The 16,732-nt window shown below is 47.2% G+C and overlaps 1 protein-coding gene across 1 annotated transcript; it reads left to right on the forward strand.

The window, feature by feature from the left end:
• Positions 1-690: 690 nt before the first annotated feature.
• On the forward strand, positions 691-13,032 carry LACTBL1 (lactamase beta like 1; the record flags this gene model as incomplete). Its single annotated transcript, XM_081954177.1, has 7 exons — positions 691-752; positions 4,574-4,715; positions 7,782-7,891; positions 9,571-9,728; positions 11,217-11,464; positions 11,673-11,778; positions 12,057-13,032. Exons 1-7 carry the CDS (start codon positions 750-752, stop codon positions 13,030-13,032), a joined length of 1,743 nt encoding a protein of 580 aa, XP_081810303.1. The 5' UTR covers positions 691-749.
• Positions 13,033-16,732: the final 3,700 nt, after the last annotated feature.

Below are 16,732 nucleotides of genomic sequence, written 5' to 3' on the forward strand. Positions count from 1 at the left end.
AAGAAGGTAGGAATGAATTGTATAGCTGACCAGCAGAGGGCGCCACAGATTTGTGTACTTGCGAGTCCTTTTAAAGCAAAAGCAGGCTGAATTAGCCCACCTGGTTCGATCTGAAAATGGAACTGTTTTGAGTGACACGTGGATTGAAGCGCCGTTCTCAGCAAATAAAACAATAAAGCAAGTGAAAAGAATAAAATAGAATGGAATAGAACAGAACAGAATAGAATAGAACAGAATGCAGAAAATGAATAGAATGAAATAAAATAGAGCAGAGCAGAACAGAACAGAATAGAATACAGGACAGGACAAGACAGAACGGGACAGGACAAATCCTTGCCTCTCCACCTTGGCAACTTTAAGATGTGTGGATTTCAACTCCCAGAATTCCCCAGCCAGCACAGAGTACATAATTAGTACAAGATCCCCTCTCCCCGCTTCTCAATTTTTGGGGGTGGGTGGGTGGTGTCCCTTTCCACTTCTTGCCTGCCTGGGGAAAGCAGGAGCTCTGTCCCCCTTCCTCGGTCTTTGCCCTCTGGCCACGGGGGCTGGTGGAGACACACAACAGCTTGTGGCTTGGAGCTTAGCTCTTCAAATCTGGATTTTGCTCTGTTCCAGCAGGGGATTGCAGAAACTCAGAAGGAGGGCAGCAGAAGCAGAGAGAGAGGAGGAAAAGATCCGCGACTACGGAGCCCATCACGCACCTCTCTTGCCGTCCGAAGCCAGCAGGAGGAAGGCAGACCCCAGAAGCCATGGTAGGTCCACCATCTGCCCCCTGAATGCTTGGGCAGGAGGACAAGGGGGTCCTAGGTAGGAGGAGGAGAAGGGGACAATATAGACATCCGGCAACAGGGTTACTAAGGAGCGATCACACACAAACACACGCACAAACACACACACAAGAGGTCAAGCATCAGCCTTTGGGGACCATCCTGCACCCAAGAGTTTCAGGAACGTTGGGTGAAGTAGGGGGGCTTCCCCAGAAGAATCAAGAAGAAGGAATTTTGAATCAAAAATCAGAAACATAGAGCAATAGGGTTGGAAGGGACCTTGGAGGTCTTCTAGTCCAACCCCCCTGCTCAAGCAGGAGACCCCAGACCATTTCAATCAATCAGTCAGAAAAGAGCTGGAAGGGACCTTGGAGGTCTTCTAGTCCAACCCCCTGCTCAAACAGGAGACCCCAGAACATTTTAATCAATTTATCTATCAATCAGCATAGAGCTGGAAGGGACCTTGGAGGTCTTCTAGTCCAACCCCCTGCTCAAGCAGGAGACCCTAGACCATTTCAATCAATCAGTCAATCCAAATAGAGCTGGAAGGGACCTTGGAGGTCTTCTAGTCCAACCCACCGCTCAAGCAGGAGACCCCAGACCATTTCAATCCATCAGAATAGAGCTGGAAGGGGCCTTAGAGGTCTTCTATCCAACCCCCTACTGAAGCAGGAGACCCTAGACCATTTCAATCCATCAGAATAGAGCTGGAAGGGACCTTGGAGGTCTTCTAGTCCAACCCCCTGCTCAAGCAGGAGACCCTAGACCATTTCAGTCTTGATGCTGAATCGATTTATGGAGCAATCCAGAGTTTAGAGTTTTCCCTCCTTAAATTTGGGATGATTTCCTTTGCTTTGGAATATCGATATCCCTTTTGATATTCGGGCTTTGCAAAGCCTCCAACCAGCCACAGTTCCAGACAGTTTCCATCTTCTCATAATTCATAAGTAGTAATTTTAGCACTGGATATAAATGGCTTTTGAAGAGCCCCGTGTCTTAATATTTTATGATTTCGTATTTCCTCGTTTCCTTCCTTAATCGCAGCCTTTCTAGCCCTCGCTGTCAAAAAGATTCCTTTCGATTTAAAATCCATTTCCATGTTATACGTCAACGTTCTACATTCATTGCAGATGAAAGAAAAACAATAAAAGAGGGATGGAATAAGGAAGATAGAGGGTCTCCTCTAAGGTCCCTTCCAACTTTGTTATCCTTTTATTCTGTATGGAAGTGTCTCCTGCTTGAGCAGGGGGTTGGACTAGAAGACCTCTAAGGTCCCTTCCAACTCTGTTATCCTTTTATTCTGTATGGAAGTGTCTCCTGCTTGAGCAGGGGGGTTGAACTAGAAGTAAGTAAGCCCTGGTAAGGCCACAGTTGGAATACTGCATCCAGTTCTGGTCACCACGATATAAAAAAGATGTGGAGACTCTAGAAAGAGTGCAGAGAAGAGCAACAAAGATGATTAGGGGACTGGAGACTAAAACATATGAAGAACGGTTGCAGGAACTGGATAGGTCTAGTTTAATAGAAAGAAGGACTAGGGGAGACATGATAGCAGTCTTCCAATATTTCAGGGGTTGCCCCAAAGAAGAGGGAGTCAAGCTATTCTCCAAAGCACCTGAGGGCAGAACAAGAAGCAATGGGTGGAAACTAATCAAGGAGAGAAGCAATTTAGAACTGAGGAGAAATTTCCTGACAGTTAGAACAATTAATCAGTGGAACAGAAATTGCCTCCAGAATTTGTGAATGCCCCAACACTGGAAGTCTTTAAGAAGATGTTGGATAGCTATTTGTCTGAAACGGTATAGGGTTTCCTGCCTAGGCAGGGGGTTGGACTAGAAGACCTCCAAGGTCCCTTCCAACTCTACTATTGTATTGTATTGTATGTAAGTCCTCCAAGGTCCCTTCCAACTCTGTCATTTTATTATTCCCTCGCTCTTACTAACTTAGCTCCTACCATAAAGTGAGTGACACTTCGAACGGTGAATCACAAAATATGACATTTATAAAAGCCATAATTATTCCCCCCCCTCCCGTGAACGGACTGACTCGTTTGGTAGATGGGTTTAAAGGTGACTTTTATTTTCCATGTGTATCCTGGGAAATTCTTACTACATCTGTTATTTATGGCATCTTCTGCCACCATGGGGGTTATATAAACTCTACTCTCATGATGTTTGCATCACCCTGGTAATCAATAATATTGATAAGGCAGGAGTGGCCTTATCTGGAAGGCTGAGATTGCTAGATAATCCAGATTAAGCCAGTTGTGTGGGAAAGGGCAGGGGGGGGGGGGGCTTGGCAGAAGTCCCAACCCCCGGACTGCTGGCGGAAACCATCTCCTCTCCCCCCCCCCCAAACCCACTGTTGGTGCTAGTTGTTGCCAACTCTAGGGGGAGCTGCTGATCTCCGTTTCAAAGCCGAAGAGCCAGCGCTGTCCGAGGACGTCTCCGTGGTCATGTGGCCGGCATGACTCAACTCCCGAAGCCGCACGGAACGCTGTTCCCTTCCCACCAAAATTGTGGTTCCTATTTTTCTACTTGCATTTTTTACGTGCTTTCGAACTGCTAGGTTGGCAGAAGCTGGGACAAGTCACGGGAACTCCCTCCGTTACGCGGTGGTGCTAGGGATTCGAACCACCGAACGGCCGACTTTTCTGATTGACAAGCTCAGCGTCTTAGCCACGAAGCCGCCATGTCCCTTAGACCTCAGCTATATAATGGGTGGGCAAAGAGGCTGGGAGAGACTCTCCCTAGTTTCTCCAGCTGTACAGGAGACAGTGGAAGTATTGTACTCTCAGACTTGCGACGGTCCATTAAGTAGATGTGCAAAAATGTAGAATGACCTTACCTGGCCATGTTTCCTGTCTGGTCTTCTTGGTAAACCTGATATTAGCTAGGCTGAGCTGAGAGTGTCAAATGGATCCAAGGAGGGTCTGGATGACCTCGTGGGGCCCGTAATTCAGCAAAGAAGGATGCTTGAGAAGACCTGGTTGAGTGAGGTCCTATTGGTTCAGGCTTAATGTCAGCTTGAACCTCTAAGTAAGTAACGACCCCTTGGCTTCAATTGATGAGAAAGGCATTGTTCACTAAAAGTCAAGTGAATTACAGCAATGCAAAGCCGGAACTGACAAGCGCGGGCCAAAATCCTCAAGTCGAACTTTCCCTTCCCTTAATTTCCTCTTCTTTCTGCTCCCCCCGCCCCATAGCCAATCAAATTCAAAGATGTTTTTAGATCGGTCACTTCAAGTGTAGGTTCAGTCAATCGGAATAGAGCTGGAAGGGACCTTGGAGGTCTTCTAGTCCAGCCCCCTGCTCAGGAAGGAGACCCTCTACCATTCCAGTGAAGTAGTTGTCCAGTGTCTTCTTAAAATCCTCCAGGGATGGAACACCCACAACTTCTGGTGGCAATTTGTTCCACGGATTAATTGTCCTCACTGTTGGGAAGTTTCTCCTTAATTCTGTGTTGCTTCTCTCCTTGATTAGTTTCCATCTGTCGCTTCTTGCCCTGGTGCTTTGGAGAATAGGTTGACCCCCTCTTCTTTGTGGTAGCCCTTCAAATACTGGAAGACCCCTATCTTCTCACCCCTTGTCCTTCTTTTCTCTAGACTAGCTAGGTTGGTATGCAGCTGCCTTTCGTCCCCAGTTGGTTTGACCTTGAAGTAGCATCTCAGGGAGATACGGTGAACTTTTAATTTCCCCTCTCCCATCCAGTCCTCCTCCCTAGAGTTCACGGCCCATTGGCACTGAGCCGATGGCGAAGTACAAGCATGAGTTGACCGCTGACCTTCTGTCTTCTCTCCCCATTAGACCTCCATCAGACTCCGTTTCTTCCAGTTCCCCAGCATGGAAGGGAAAGCGGTCCATGTGGCACTCCTGATCTTCTTCCTGCTCTTCGTGGCTATGACCAGCTGTTTCCTCTGGCAGTACAGCCTACCCAAAGTGAAGTCCAGTGAGTATGAAACCCAACAAAGCTCGGGGTTTTGTGGGGTAGTTTCAGAGGTAGACTTCACATACCGTCACTACCGTGATCCGAGTGCAGCGTCATAAAACACGGCAGTTCGCTCGCTCGCTCGTGCCATCCGCACATGTGTGCAATGTCAAACAACACAGCGATATACGATGGGATTGCGCCCGGGCGGGTGGGTCGCCATTGCCAATTTGCTGGAACCAATCCTAACTGGCTGAATACTTATTATTATTATTATTATTTATTAGATTTATAGACCGCCCCCTCTCCCCGAAGGGAATACCCCCTCTAGCTTCACAGTGGACCTCGACATGCGACGAAATGGGACCAAGAGCATTCTCCACATCACTTCCCTGTGTTTTGCTGCACATTCCTTGGGAGATGGGACATGTAGTACATTCAACCCTGCAAGATAAGACACCGGGGTGGGGTATTTGCTGACAATAATGTTTGCGAAATGAAGGCAACACCCAACCAAAATTATCGCCATTTGGAAGAAAACTGAACACGTTATCGCAATCCAAAAACAAAGAAAAAAATAATTCTCGGGTACGGCTAAATTACGACGTTGTATAAATGAGGAAATTACCTGATCCAGTAGTCCTTGACTTACAACAGCTCAGTTAGTGAACGTTCCAAGTTATAATGGTGCTGAAAAAAGCGACCTACGACTAATTTCGCAGCATCCCCATAATCGCACGATCCGAATTCAGACGCTGGGCCCCTGACTCATACTTATGACCGTCGCTGCATCCCAGAGTCATGTCGTGATCCCCTTTGGTGACCTTCTGACAAGCAAAGTCAGTGGGGAAGCTGGATTCATTTAAATGACCGGGGACTCACTTATCAACGGCACCGATTCGCTTAAAGAGGGTGGCTAGAAAAATCGCAAAATGGGGGCAAAACTCACTTAACAAATGTTTCACTTAAGAACAGAAGTTCTGGGCTCAATTTACATTTGTAAATCGAGGACTTTGTAACCTGTATTGGCCCTTTTTTTAAAAAAAAAATCCTTACTATTGATTTAAATACATCCAGTTATCTCAATGAATATATTATTCTACTCTGCCCATTAACAAAGCAACGGCCCTTAATTTTATTGATTACTAGCCGATAGCCTGGCGTTGCCCGAGTAGTTACTTATAGGGGGGAATTGTCCGGATCAAACGTAATTTCTAATGTTGGGTTTTCCCCCTTACCAGAGGGGAGCCCCCTTGTCGAGTACTGTGAAGCCGTTACCATGCCAACTCCGCTGCGCTGTACAGTAGAAGCCATTTTACAGCAGTATGGTAGAAGCCGTATTAAGGCACAACAGGCTGTATCTGTAACAGAACACACACCCCGAGGGGTTTTAGGTGGTGTCTTACCCCCACAGTGTTTGTTTCCAGAGAGTAAGTCATCTGTGTACCAAGTTTGGTTGAAAATGCTCGAGGCGATCCAGAGTTATGCTGGAACATACATACATAGACACAGCCATTTTTATACATACATGCATGCATGCATGCACGCACGCAAGCACGCGCACACACACACACACACATATATATATATATGTTGTATTTGTGCTGATGCAGAAAAATCATTCAATATTGATTCAGGAAGCCCCCCTCCCCCCCCATGGATGGATTAATTGTCTTTAATGCCACTGGAGGTGTTTTAAATGCCGCAATTGTGTTTAATTTGCTTTCATTGCTATCCTATTGATGATATCGAGGTGCTTTCAAACCCTCTCCGTATTCACAGGGCTCTTTTAAGATATTGTATGGGGGGAAAAAACCCTTCCTCATTTAAATATGCATAGTTAACGGGGGTGATGATAGTGGCACATCCTGTCAAATAAGATGGTAATTAGATAAATCCAACCGCATAAAAATGAGGTCAGCCCACATCTGGTAGCCTACATAAAAAGATAGCCAAGATTAAACCTAAATTGACGGAGAGATTCCTCCATATTCCTTCATATCTATCCATATTCATTACATTTCTCTGACTCCTTCTCCTTCACCCTCTCATTCTCTTTCTTTCTTTCTTTCTTTCTTTCTTTCTTTCTTTCTTTCTTTCTTCTTTTTCTCCCTTTCTCTCTCTCTCACCTCTCTCCCTCATTCTCTCTCCCTCTCTCTTTCCCTTCTCTCTTCCTTTCTATCTCTCCTTCCTCTCATTATCTCTCTATTTCTTTCTTTCTTTCTCTTTCTCCCTTTCTCTCTCTCATTCTCTCTTTCTCTCTTCCTCTCTCCTTTGTTCTCTTTATCTCTCTTTTCTCTCTCATTCTCTTTCTTTCTTTTCCTTCCTTCCTTCCTTCCTTCCTTCCTTTCTCTTTCTCCCATTCTCTCTCTCTCTCTCTCTCTCTCCACCCCTCCTTTTCTCCGTCCCTCTCTTTCTGTCTCTCTCTCTCTCTGTGTCTCATTTATGCAGTCTAACATACCCGCTGATTAATTTTAATCCCACTTGGCTTTTTATCTCCGATTACCAGATCCGGCTGGGAGAAAATAAATCTGGAACATAGCTTTCTGTATTTCTTTGCTGCATGAGACAAGCAGATCAGAGACTCATAGGGTGCCTGGAAGGGACCTTGGAGGTCTTCTAGTCCAACTCCCAGCTCAAGTAGGAAGCCCTAGACCATTGCAGACATCTAAAAGTGGTGTGGACTTTACTAACACTACTTCAGCTCTTTTGTCTTGAATCTCCAGACCATTTATGGTGTTATCCAACCTGCTTCTGCTAGTCCTCTTTTCATACGGCCGTCCAACCTATCTGAATTGTCTCAGGTGGGATGACATCACGAGGCCCATAATCCAGTGATTGTGGATATTCCATAAGCGCTTCAACTCATATTCCTGTCCCGGTTCTTTGTCCTTCTGGGAGGACTATCAACCCACAGAACAGAAGTTGCCTTCAGAAGTTGTGGGAGCTTCATTCCTGGAAGCTTCCAAGAAGAGATTTGGAAAGCTATCTGTCAGAAATGGTGTAGGGTCTCCTGCTTGGGAGGAGGGGGGTTGGACTAGATGACCTACAAGGTCCCTTCCAACTCTGTTCATCTGTCATTTGTAGGTTCAACCGGCATGGGCGCCAAACCAGCAGCCGCAGAGATGTGTCCCCGTTATCCAACACCTGTCCAACTGGACCACCCCATCCCCATCCTGAAAGATGCACTGGAAAAGGTAACGTTACAACTCAACGGGGGCAGCTATTTCTGCAGGTTGCTTCTCTGTGATGGTTTTTTAAAAAAATAATACTTCTCCAAGGCACCTGAGGTCAGGAGAAGAAGCAATGGGTGGAAACTAATCAAGGAGAGAAGCAATTTAGAACTGAGGAGAAACTTCCTGACAGTGAGAACAATTAATCAGTGGAACAGAAGTTGCTTCCAGAAGTTGTGAATGCCCCAACACTGGAAGTCTTTAAGAAGATGCTGGATAGTCATTTGTCTGAAGTGGTGCCTGAGCAGGGGGTTGGACTAGAAGACCTCCGAGGTCCCTTCTGACTCTATTATTCTGTTACAGTTCCTCTGTGTTGTTGCCTAGCTCTAAACCCAGGTGAAGTGGGCTGTAAGACCCTTCTCTCCTTGTGACACCTCCAAGGTCCCTTTCAACTGCTATTGTATTGTATTGTAATATTTCCACATTATTTTCAAGGTTTAATAATTAGCATTATTATTTTTAATAAACATATAATAGCACAGTGGAACATTATTATTTTTTTATAATATTATTTTTTAATATTGTATATTAAATATTGTATGTATGTATGTATGTATGTATGTATGTATGTATGTATGTATGTATTTGTGTTAGGTTCGAATCCCAGTAAGGGTATGGCTAGCTGATGAGAGCTAAATAGCTTGAAATAGATCTATACTAGTCTCCCTTCATTTATTTATCAGCACAAATGCAACACAAAAATGGTTTCCTAGCTGGAAGGCTCCTAGGGTGGAGTTAAAAGGCAAAAGGTATGCTCCCTCCCATATTTGGGCATACCAGGTGCTCTGACGTAACACTTAATATAAATATGTGTGTGTGCATGTGTGTGCGTGTGTGTGTTGTATTTGTGCTGATAAATAAATAAAGGGAGACTAGTATAGATCTATTTCAAGCTATTTAGCTCTCATCAGCTAGCCATACCCTTACTGGGATTTGAACCTGGGTATGGCTAGCTGATGAGAGCTAAATAGCTTGAAATTGATCTATACTAGTCTCCCTTTATTTATTTATCAGCACAAATACAACACACACACACACACACACACATATATATATACACATACACATACATACAGTATATATATATATATATATGTGTGTGTGTGTGTGTGTGTGTGTGTGTGTATGTGTATGTGTATGTGTATGTGTATGTGTATGTGTATGTATATACATAATATTACATAATACATATTATTTTTTAATATTATATATTAAATTTTTACACACACACACACAACAAAGAGCACCAAACAGATAATAACACAATGGAACATTATTTTTTTTAATAATATTATTTTTAATATTGTATATTAAATTTTTACACACACACACACACACACACACCAAATAGCATCAAACAGATAATAACACAGTGGAACATTATTATTTTTTATAATATTATTTTTTAATATTGTATATTAAATATTAAATATTTTGTGTGCGTGTGTGCAATTTTTTTTATAATAATGTTCCAGATAATGTTCCAGACATTATCCAGACATCTTAATATTATTTTATACATCTATGTGTGAGTTTGTGTGTGTATAATATTGGGTATTTCTATATTTCCGTTTTTTTATATATATATATTTTTGGTCTGAAAATTTTATGATTTGCTTTCTGCTTCCCCAAATTCTCGGTAGGTGGACACGCTCCTCCGGCATAAGATCCGTAACCCGGGCCTTCCTGCATTGTCAGCCATTGTCATCTACAACGACACCGTCCTGTGGACCGGTAACTTCGGGAAACGCAACGGCTCCAGCGACTTCTCGGGTCTGCCCAACGAATATTCCATTTACAGGTGATTTGGGATTTCCTCAACTAGAGGAGGTGGGCTGAGGAGGTGGGCGCTCATTCCGGTTGCTCTCTAGGGATTCAGACTCATGACTTTGGGTGAGGACCTTAGGGGTGAGAATGCTTAGAATCCTCCCTTAGACAACCAAGCTTTTCATCCCCAGAGGCTCGTTTTTCCTCTCTTCTGTTTTAACCCAGACACACTTCTCCACTGCCCGAGAGCCGTGATGGTGGAGACGCGAGCTCGGCTGATTTTCGGGCCTTTTGGGCCCACCAGAAGTCGGGAAATAGGCTGTTTTTGGCCTCTGGTGGGCCTTTCAGGGGAGTGGAGAAGGCTGTTTTTGCCCTCCCCAGAAAGGGTCTGGAGCCTGGGGAGGGCGAAAAACGGGTCCATCGTGCCATCCTGTGCCAAAAGTGGGGGGAGGGCGGGGGTGGGTCGTGTGCGCATGCACGGGGGGAGGGCACATAGAATTACGGGTGTGGGCATGTGCATGCACGCCCCCCCCCCTTGCCTTGCTTTTGGCACGTGATGGCAAAAAGGTTAGGCGTCCCTGCGCTAGAGCCCAGGACTGGAATTCAGCCGGTTCGCATCGGTTCGGTCGAACCGGTTGGCAATTTTACATCTGGTTCGCCAAATCGGTAGTTGCAAGGAGTGGCTGGCGCCTCCCACCCCACCCCACCCAGGAGTCTCCTGTGGCCCGTTTTGGATGCCAGGTAAATGCGGGGCCCGCACAGAGGCTCCGAGAGGGCGAAAAACGGGCCTAGCAAACGTAACGTACGTCCAAAAATGGGCCTTTTTCCTGCCTCCGGAGGGCCTCTGGAGACTGGGGAAGGGTAGTTTTGCCCTCCTGGAGGCCCGAGGGAAGCCTCCGGAGCCTGGGGAGGGCAAAAACCAGTGGTGAAATTCAATTGTTTTACTGTCGGCTCTGTGGGCGTGGTGTGGTTTGGTGGGCATGGCTTGGTGGGTGTGGCAGGGGAAGGGTACTGCAAAATCTCCATTCCCCTCCCCTCAATCAGTTGGGACTCAGGAGGTATAGATGGGGGCATGGCCAGCCATAGGTGGTATTTACCGGTTCTCCGAACTACTCAAAATTTTCACTACCGGTTCTCCAGAACCTGTCAGGACCTGCTGGATTTCACCCCTGGCAAAAACTCTCCCCCCTCTCCCCACTGTGGTGCAGGAGATGGAATAGGCCACACCCACCATGGCGACAGAAGACCGCTTGCTAACATTTTTCAATCCCATCCCTGCTAGAGCCCCTTAATTTGATATCACGGACTTAATTTTGAGAGAAGGAGAAACACAGATCACAAACACAACAACACAGTGTCCAGTGCCCGACAGTGTCCCCATGGGTGGGCTCCTGGGTTTGTGATGTTTTCTCCCCCCCCCCCCCTCAACACTTCCCGAAACTCCAGGCTCACGGCTACTCCGATCTTGTCACTTATGCTTTTGGGTGTGATTGTGTGATGGTTGTACGTGTGCGTGTGTTAGGATCGGAAGTATCTCTAAGTTGTTTCCGACCATCATGCTGCACAAGCTTTGGGAAGACGGGAAGATAACGTCCCTCGATGATTCCTTGGAGTGCTACGCGCAAAACTTCTCCATCAAAAACCCCTTGGGCCATCTCAAGGAATCCAAACCGCCGTCTTCGGGGATCGGGGCGAGCTATTTTGAGGACAAACCGCTGCCCCCCAGGCCTTCTTCCGTCACCCTGCGAAGGATGGCCAGCCAGCTGTCAGGTAGGGAAAAGTTGACATAAACAGATGTGGGGACTCTGGAAAGAGTGCAGAGAAGAGCCACAAAGACGATTAGGGGAGGCTAAAACATACAAAGAAAAGTTGCAGGAATTGGGCTCCGTGGCTAAGATGCTGAGCTTGTCGACCAGAAGGTCGGCAGTTCGAATCCCTAGGTGACCTCACATTCACCTGGTTTCCTGATTCCTTCCAGGGCTGCCCCGACGCCTTAGGTCCACCAGCCTCATGTGGAAAGGAACTACTCAAGAAGCCTTAGCCCTTCTCCGGGATGACATCTTGGTCGCCGATCCAGGAACTCGGTGAGTAGAAGGCCTCAGTTGACCTTGTTCACTTCGGTGGTGCTACTTGTGGGTTTCACCCAAAGGCACTCAGCTGGCTTGCATGCCTAAATTGGGACTAGAATTCACCGTCTCCTGGTGATTCACCCAAAGGCACTCAACTGGCTTTCATGCCTAAGGTGGGACTATAACTCACTGTCTCCTGGTGATTCACCCAAAGGCACACAACTGGCTTTCACGCCGAAAATGGAACTAGAACTCACAGTCTCCTACTAATCTTCTCTGCTTTTCTTCTGCAGGTGCCATTATAGCAACCTGGCCTTCTCCCTATTGGCTTACGTCTTAGCTGAGCAGGTGGCCAAGAGCGAATACCAGAACTGGGTCTCAGAGAACGTCCTTGACCGCCTGGGGATGGAGGACACGGGTTTTGATATCACACCCAACGTCCGTTCCAGAATGACCGTCGGCGTCTACGGCAGTGGAGAAGTGGCTCCTCTCTATGATCTGGGCTGGTACAGACCTTCTGGCCAGATGTTCTCTACGGCCGCCGACCTGGCCAAGTTAGCCATGGTCTTCTTGGGCACCCACCACCGGCATCTCCTGGAGCCCGAGACCCTGAAGGTCATGTTGACCCCGCTCTTGAAGTGCTCCAGGGACTACTTCGCCAACAAGACGGGAACCCCCTGGGAGATTAACGAGCAGATGGGTTATGACCTCCTCCGGAAGGACGGAGACATCGATGGCTTCTCGGCCACCTTCTCCCTGGTCCCCAAACTCCGCCTGAGCTTCATTGTCTTGATGGCCGGTCCTCGCCCCCAAGGAGGGGACATCGTAACCCAGATCTACGAGTACCTGATACCCTCTCTGGAGTCCGCTTTTCGGGAAGTGGAGAAGAGGCTCAAGTCTCCACCGAGCCCTGCTCCCTACGTAGGCTACTACACCTTCTCCAACCTGACCTTCTACGAGATCAAGGTGGGGCCCGGAGGAGAGCTGTTGATGCAGCAGTTTGGTCCTCACATTGAGAAGATCATTCCTGAAAGTTACCGGACCCTTAAGCTCCATCACCTCGAGGATCGGACCTTCCAGGCGGTCTTTGAGAAGGAATTCCCGTGCATCCTGAAGATTGGACCTGCCTCGATTTCTCTCGAGGCTCAGGACGGGCAGCTGTTCAACTTCTACCCATTTGACCCCAAGGGCCTCTCTCCTGGTTTTGATGTCCCAGGGTTGAACACCTACAAGATCCTCCGTCTTCAAAGGAGACCTGTCTTCTCCTAACCGAAATGCCAGGAGGCCATCTTCCAACCAAGGTGGCTGAGAGAAGATGGGAGCCAACACCCCAGAATTAGCTGAAGATTCTTCTCCTTCCGTGAAAAACGATGACACCCGGCCGGGGAAAAAAGTCCTTCGCTCCATCCATCGTTGTCCGCTTCCACGTGCCACCATGAGATAAGTCCTAACTGAGTCTCAAAGATCTCCAGAAGGATAGGTCGTTGGGGGCTGATGTTCTTAGCAGGAGTAGGTGTGGGTCTTGATTTGGAGTTGGTGTTGGTCAGAAGATCCAAGGTGGAGAAAGAAACTAAAAAATTGAAACAGAAGCAAAAGGAAGAAATCAAGTTGACGTCCTCCTCTTAAGATACTCCTACTGTTGAGAAGATGTCGCGTTCCTGTGATGCTGGAGAAGGTGGACTTCCACAAAGGCCCATCGCTAAGGAGGCCACCGTGGAGGGGATGGCCTTTATGGAAGGTGTTCAGTCAAAGTTGGATGAAGGAGGAGTGGGTCCCTGCATTGAGCAAGGGGGGTGGAACAGATGCTCTTCAAGGCATCTTCCCATCTTCTCATTCTACGATTCTATAGAATGATAAGAAAGTAGCTTTTGGCTGGACACCAGGAAGAATGTTCTAACTGAAAAGTTCTCCAGATGAAGCATCCGAGATGGTGGAATCACCTTCTTGGGAGGACAGGGGTAGAGTCCTGCAGTGGTCAAGAGTTGGACTGGATGATCTCCAAAGTCCCTTCCAATCCTTCATTCCACGATTCTGTGAAGACAAAAAGCTCAAAATGAAAATGGCAAATGTAAATCCTCGCTCTTCATGTTCTGTTCGAGATCTATTTCTCGGTTTTGATCTATCAAGGGTCTACGTAGACCCATGGGGCTGGGCTGGGTCAACACATCCAAGATGGTGATTGCAACTACACAGTCAATAACCCTTGGCACAAAACCAGTTTGGTCTAATAGAGAAGTCACCAGGCTAAAAACCAGGAGGCGAGGAGTTCTAGTCCCTCCTTAGGCATGAAAACCAGCTGGGAGACTATGGGTCAATCATCAGGAGACAAGGAGTTCTAGTCCTACCTGAATAATGAAAGCCAACTGGGTGACTTTGGGTCAATCACCAGGAGATGGTGAGTTCTAGCCCTGCCTTAGGCATGAAAGCCGGCTGGGTGATTTTGGACCAATTGCTAGGAGACAGGGAGTTCTAGTCCCACTTTAATAATGAAAGCCAGCTGGCAGTCTTTGAGTCAATCACCAGGAGACAGGGAGTTCTAGTCCCACTTTAATAATGAAAGCCAGCTGGGAGAGTTTGAGTCATTCACCAGGAGACAGGGAGTTCTAGTCCCACTTTAATAATGAAAGCCAGCTGGGAGTCTTTGAGTCAATCACCAGGAGACAGGGAGTTCTAGTCCCACTTTAATCATGAAAGCCAGCTGGGAGTCTTTGAGTCAATCACCAGGAGACAGGGAGTTCTAGCCCCACTTTAATAATGAAAGCCAGCTGGGAGTCTTTGAGTCAATCACCAGGAGACAGGGAGTTCTAGCCCCACTTTAATAATGAAAGCCAGCTGGGAGTCTTTGAGTCAATCACCAGGAGACAGGGAGTTCTAGCCCCACTTTAATAATGAAAGCCAGCTGGGAGTCTGAGTCAGTCACCAGGAGACAGGGAGTTCTAGTCTCTCCTTAGACATGAAAGCCAGCTGGGAGACTTTGGGTCAATCATCAGGAGACAAGGAGTTCTAGTCCCTCCTTAGACATGAAAGCCAGCTGGGAGTCTTTGAGTCAATCACCAGGAGACAGGGAGTTCTAGTCCCTCCTTAGACATGAAAGCCAGCTGGGAGACTTTGGGTCAATCATCAGGAGACAAGGAGTTCTAGTCCCTCCTTAGACATGAAAGCCAGCTGGGAGTCTTTGAGTCAATCACCAGGAGACAGGGAGTTCTAGCCCCACTTTAATAATGAAAGCCAGCTGGGAGTCTTTCAGTCAATCACCAGGAGACAGGGAGTTCTAGTCCCTCCTTAGACATGAAAGCCAGCTGGGAGACTTTGGGTCAATCATCAGGAGACAAGGAGTTCTAGTCCCTCCTTAGACATGAAAGCCAGCTGGGAGTCTTTGAGTCAATCACCAGGAGACAGGGAGTTCTAGCTCCACTTTAATAATGAAAGCCAGCTGGGAGTCTTTGAGTCAATCACCAGGAGACAGGGAGTTCTAGTCCCTCCTTAGACATGAAAGCCAGCTGGGAGACTTTGGGTCAATCATCAGGAGACAAGGAGTTCTAGTCCCTCCTTAGACATGAAAGCCAGCTGGGAGTCTTTGAGTCAATCACCAGGAGACAGGGAGTTCTAGCCCCACTTTAATAATGAAAGCCAGCTGGGAGTCTTTCAGTCAATCACCAGGAGACAGGGAGTTCTAGTCCCTCCTTAGACATGAAAGCCAGCTGGGAGACTTTGGGTCAATCATCAGGAGACAAGGAGTTCTAGTCCCTCCTTAGACATGAAAGCCAGCTGGGAGTCTTTGAGTCAATCACCAGGAGACAGGGAGTTCTAGCCCCACTTTAATAATGAAAGCCAGCTGGGAGTCTTTCAGTCAATCACCAGGAGACAGGGAGTTCTAGTCCCACTTTAATCATGAAAGCCAGCTGGGAGTCTTTGAGTCAATCACCAGGAGACAGGGAGTTCTAGCCCCACTTTAATAATGAAAGCCAGCTGGGAGTCTTTGAGTCAATCACCAGGAGACAGGGAGTTCTAGCCCCACTTTAATAATGAAAGCCAGCTGGGAGTCTTTGAGTCAATCACCAGGAGACAGGGAGTTCTAGCCCCACTTTAATAATGAAAGCCAGCTGGGAGTCTTTCAGTCAATCACCAGGAGACAGGGAGTTCTAGTCCCTCCTTAGACATGAAAGCCAGCTGGGAGACTTTGGGTCAATCATCAGGAGACAAGGAGTTCTAGTCCCTCCTTAGACATGAAAGCCAGCTGGGAGTCTTTGAGTCAATCACCAGGAGACAGGGAGTTCTAGTCCCTCCTTAGACATGAAAGCCAGCTGGGAGACTTTGGGTCAATCATCAGGAGACAAGGAGTTCTAGTCCCTCCTTAGACATGAAAGCCAGCTGGGAGTCTTTGAGTCAATCACCAGGAGACAGGGAGTTCTAGCTCCACTTTAATAATGAAAGCCAGCTGGGAGTCTTTGAGTCAATCACCAGGAGACAGGGAGTTCTAGTCCCTCCTTAGACATGAAAGCCAGCTGGGAGACTTTGGGTCAATCATCAGGAGACAAGGAGTTCTAGTCCCTCCTTAGACATGAAAGCCAGCTGGGAGTCTTTGAGTCAATCACCAGGAGACAGGGAGTTCTAGCCCCACTTTAATAATGAAAGCCAGCTGGGAGTCTTTGAGTCAATCACCAGGAGACAGGGAGTTCTAGTCCCTCCTTAGACATGAAAGCCAGCTGGGAGACTTTGGGTCAATCATCAGGAGACAAGGAGTTCTAGCCCCACTTTAATAATGAAAGCCAGCTGGGAGTCTTTCAGTCAATCACCAGGAGACAGGGAGTTCTAGTCCCTCCTTAGACATGAAAGCCAGCTGGGAGACTTTGGGTCAATCATCAGGAGACAAGGAGTTCTAGTCCCTCCTTAGACATGAAAGCCAGCTGGGAGTCTTTGAGTCAATCACCAGGAGACAGGGAGTTCTAGCCCCACTTTAATAATGAAA

The sequence above is a fragment of the Natrix helvetica genome, assembly GCF_964273705.1.
Source record: "Natrix helvetica genome assembly, chromosome: 5".
Lineage (NCBI taxonomy): Eukaryota > Metazoa > Chordata > Lepidosauria > Squamata > Natricidae > Natrix > Natrix helvetica.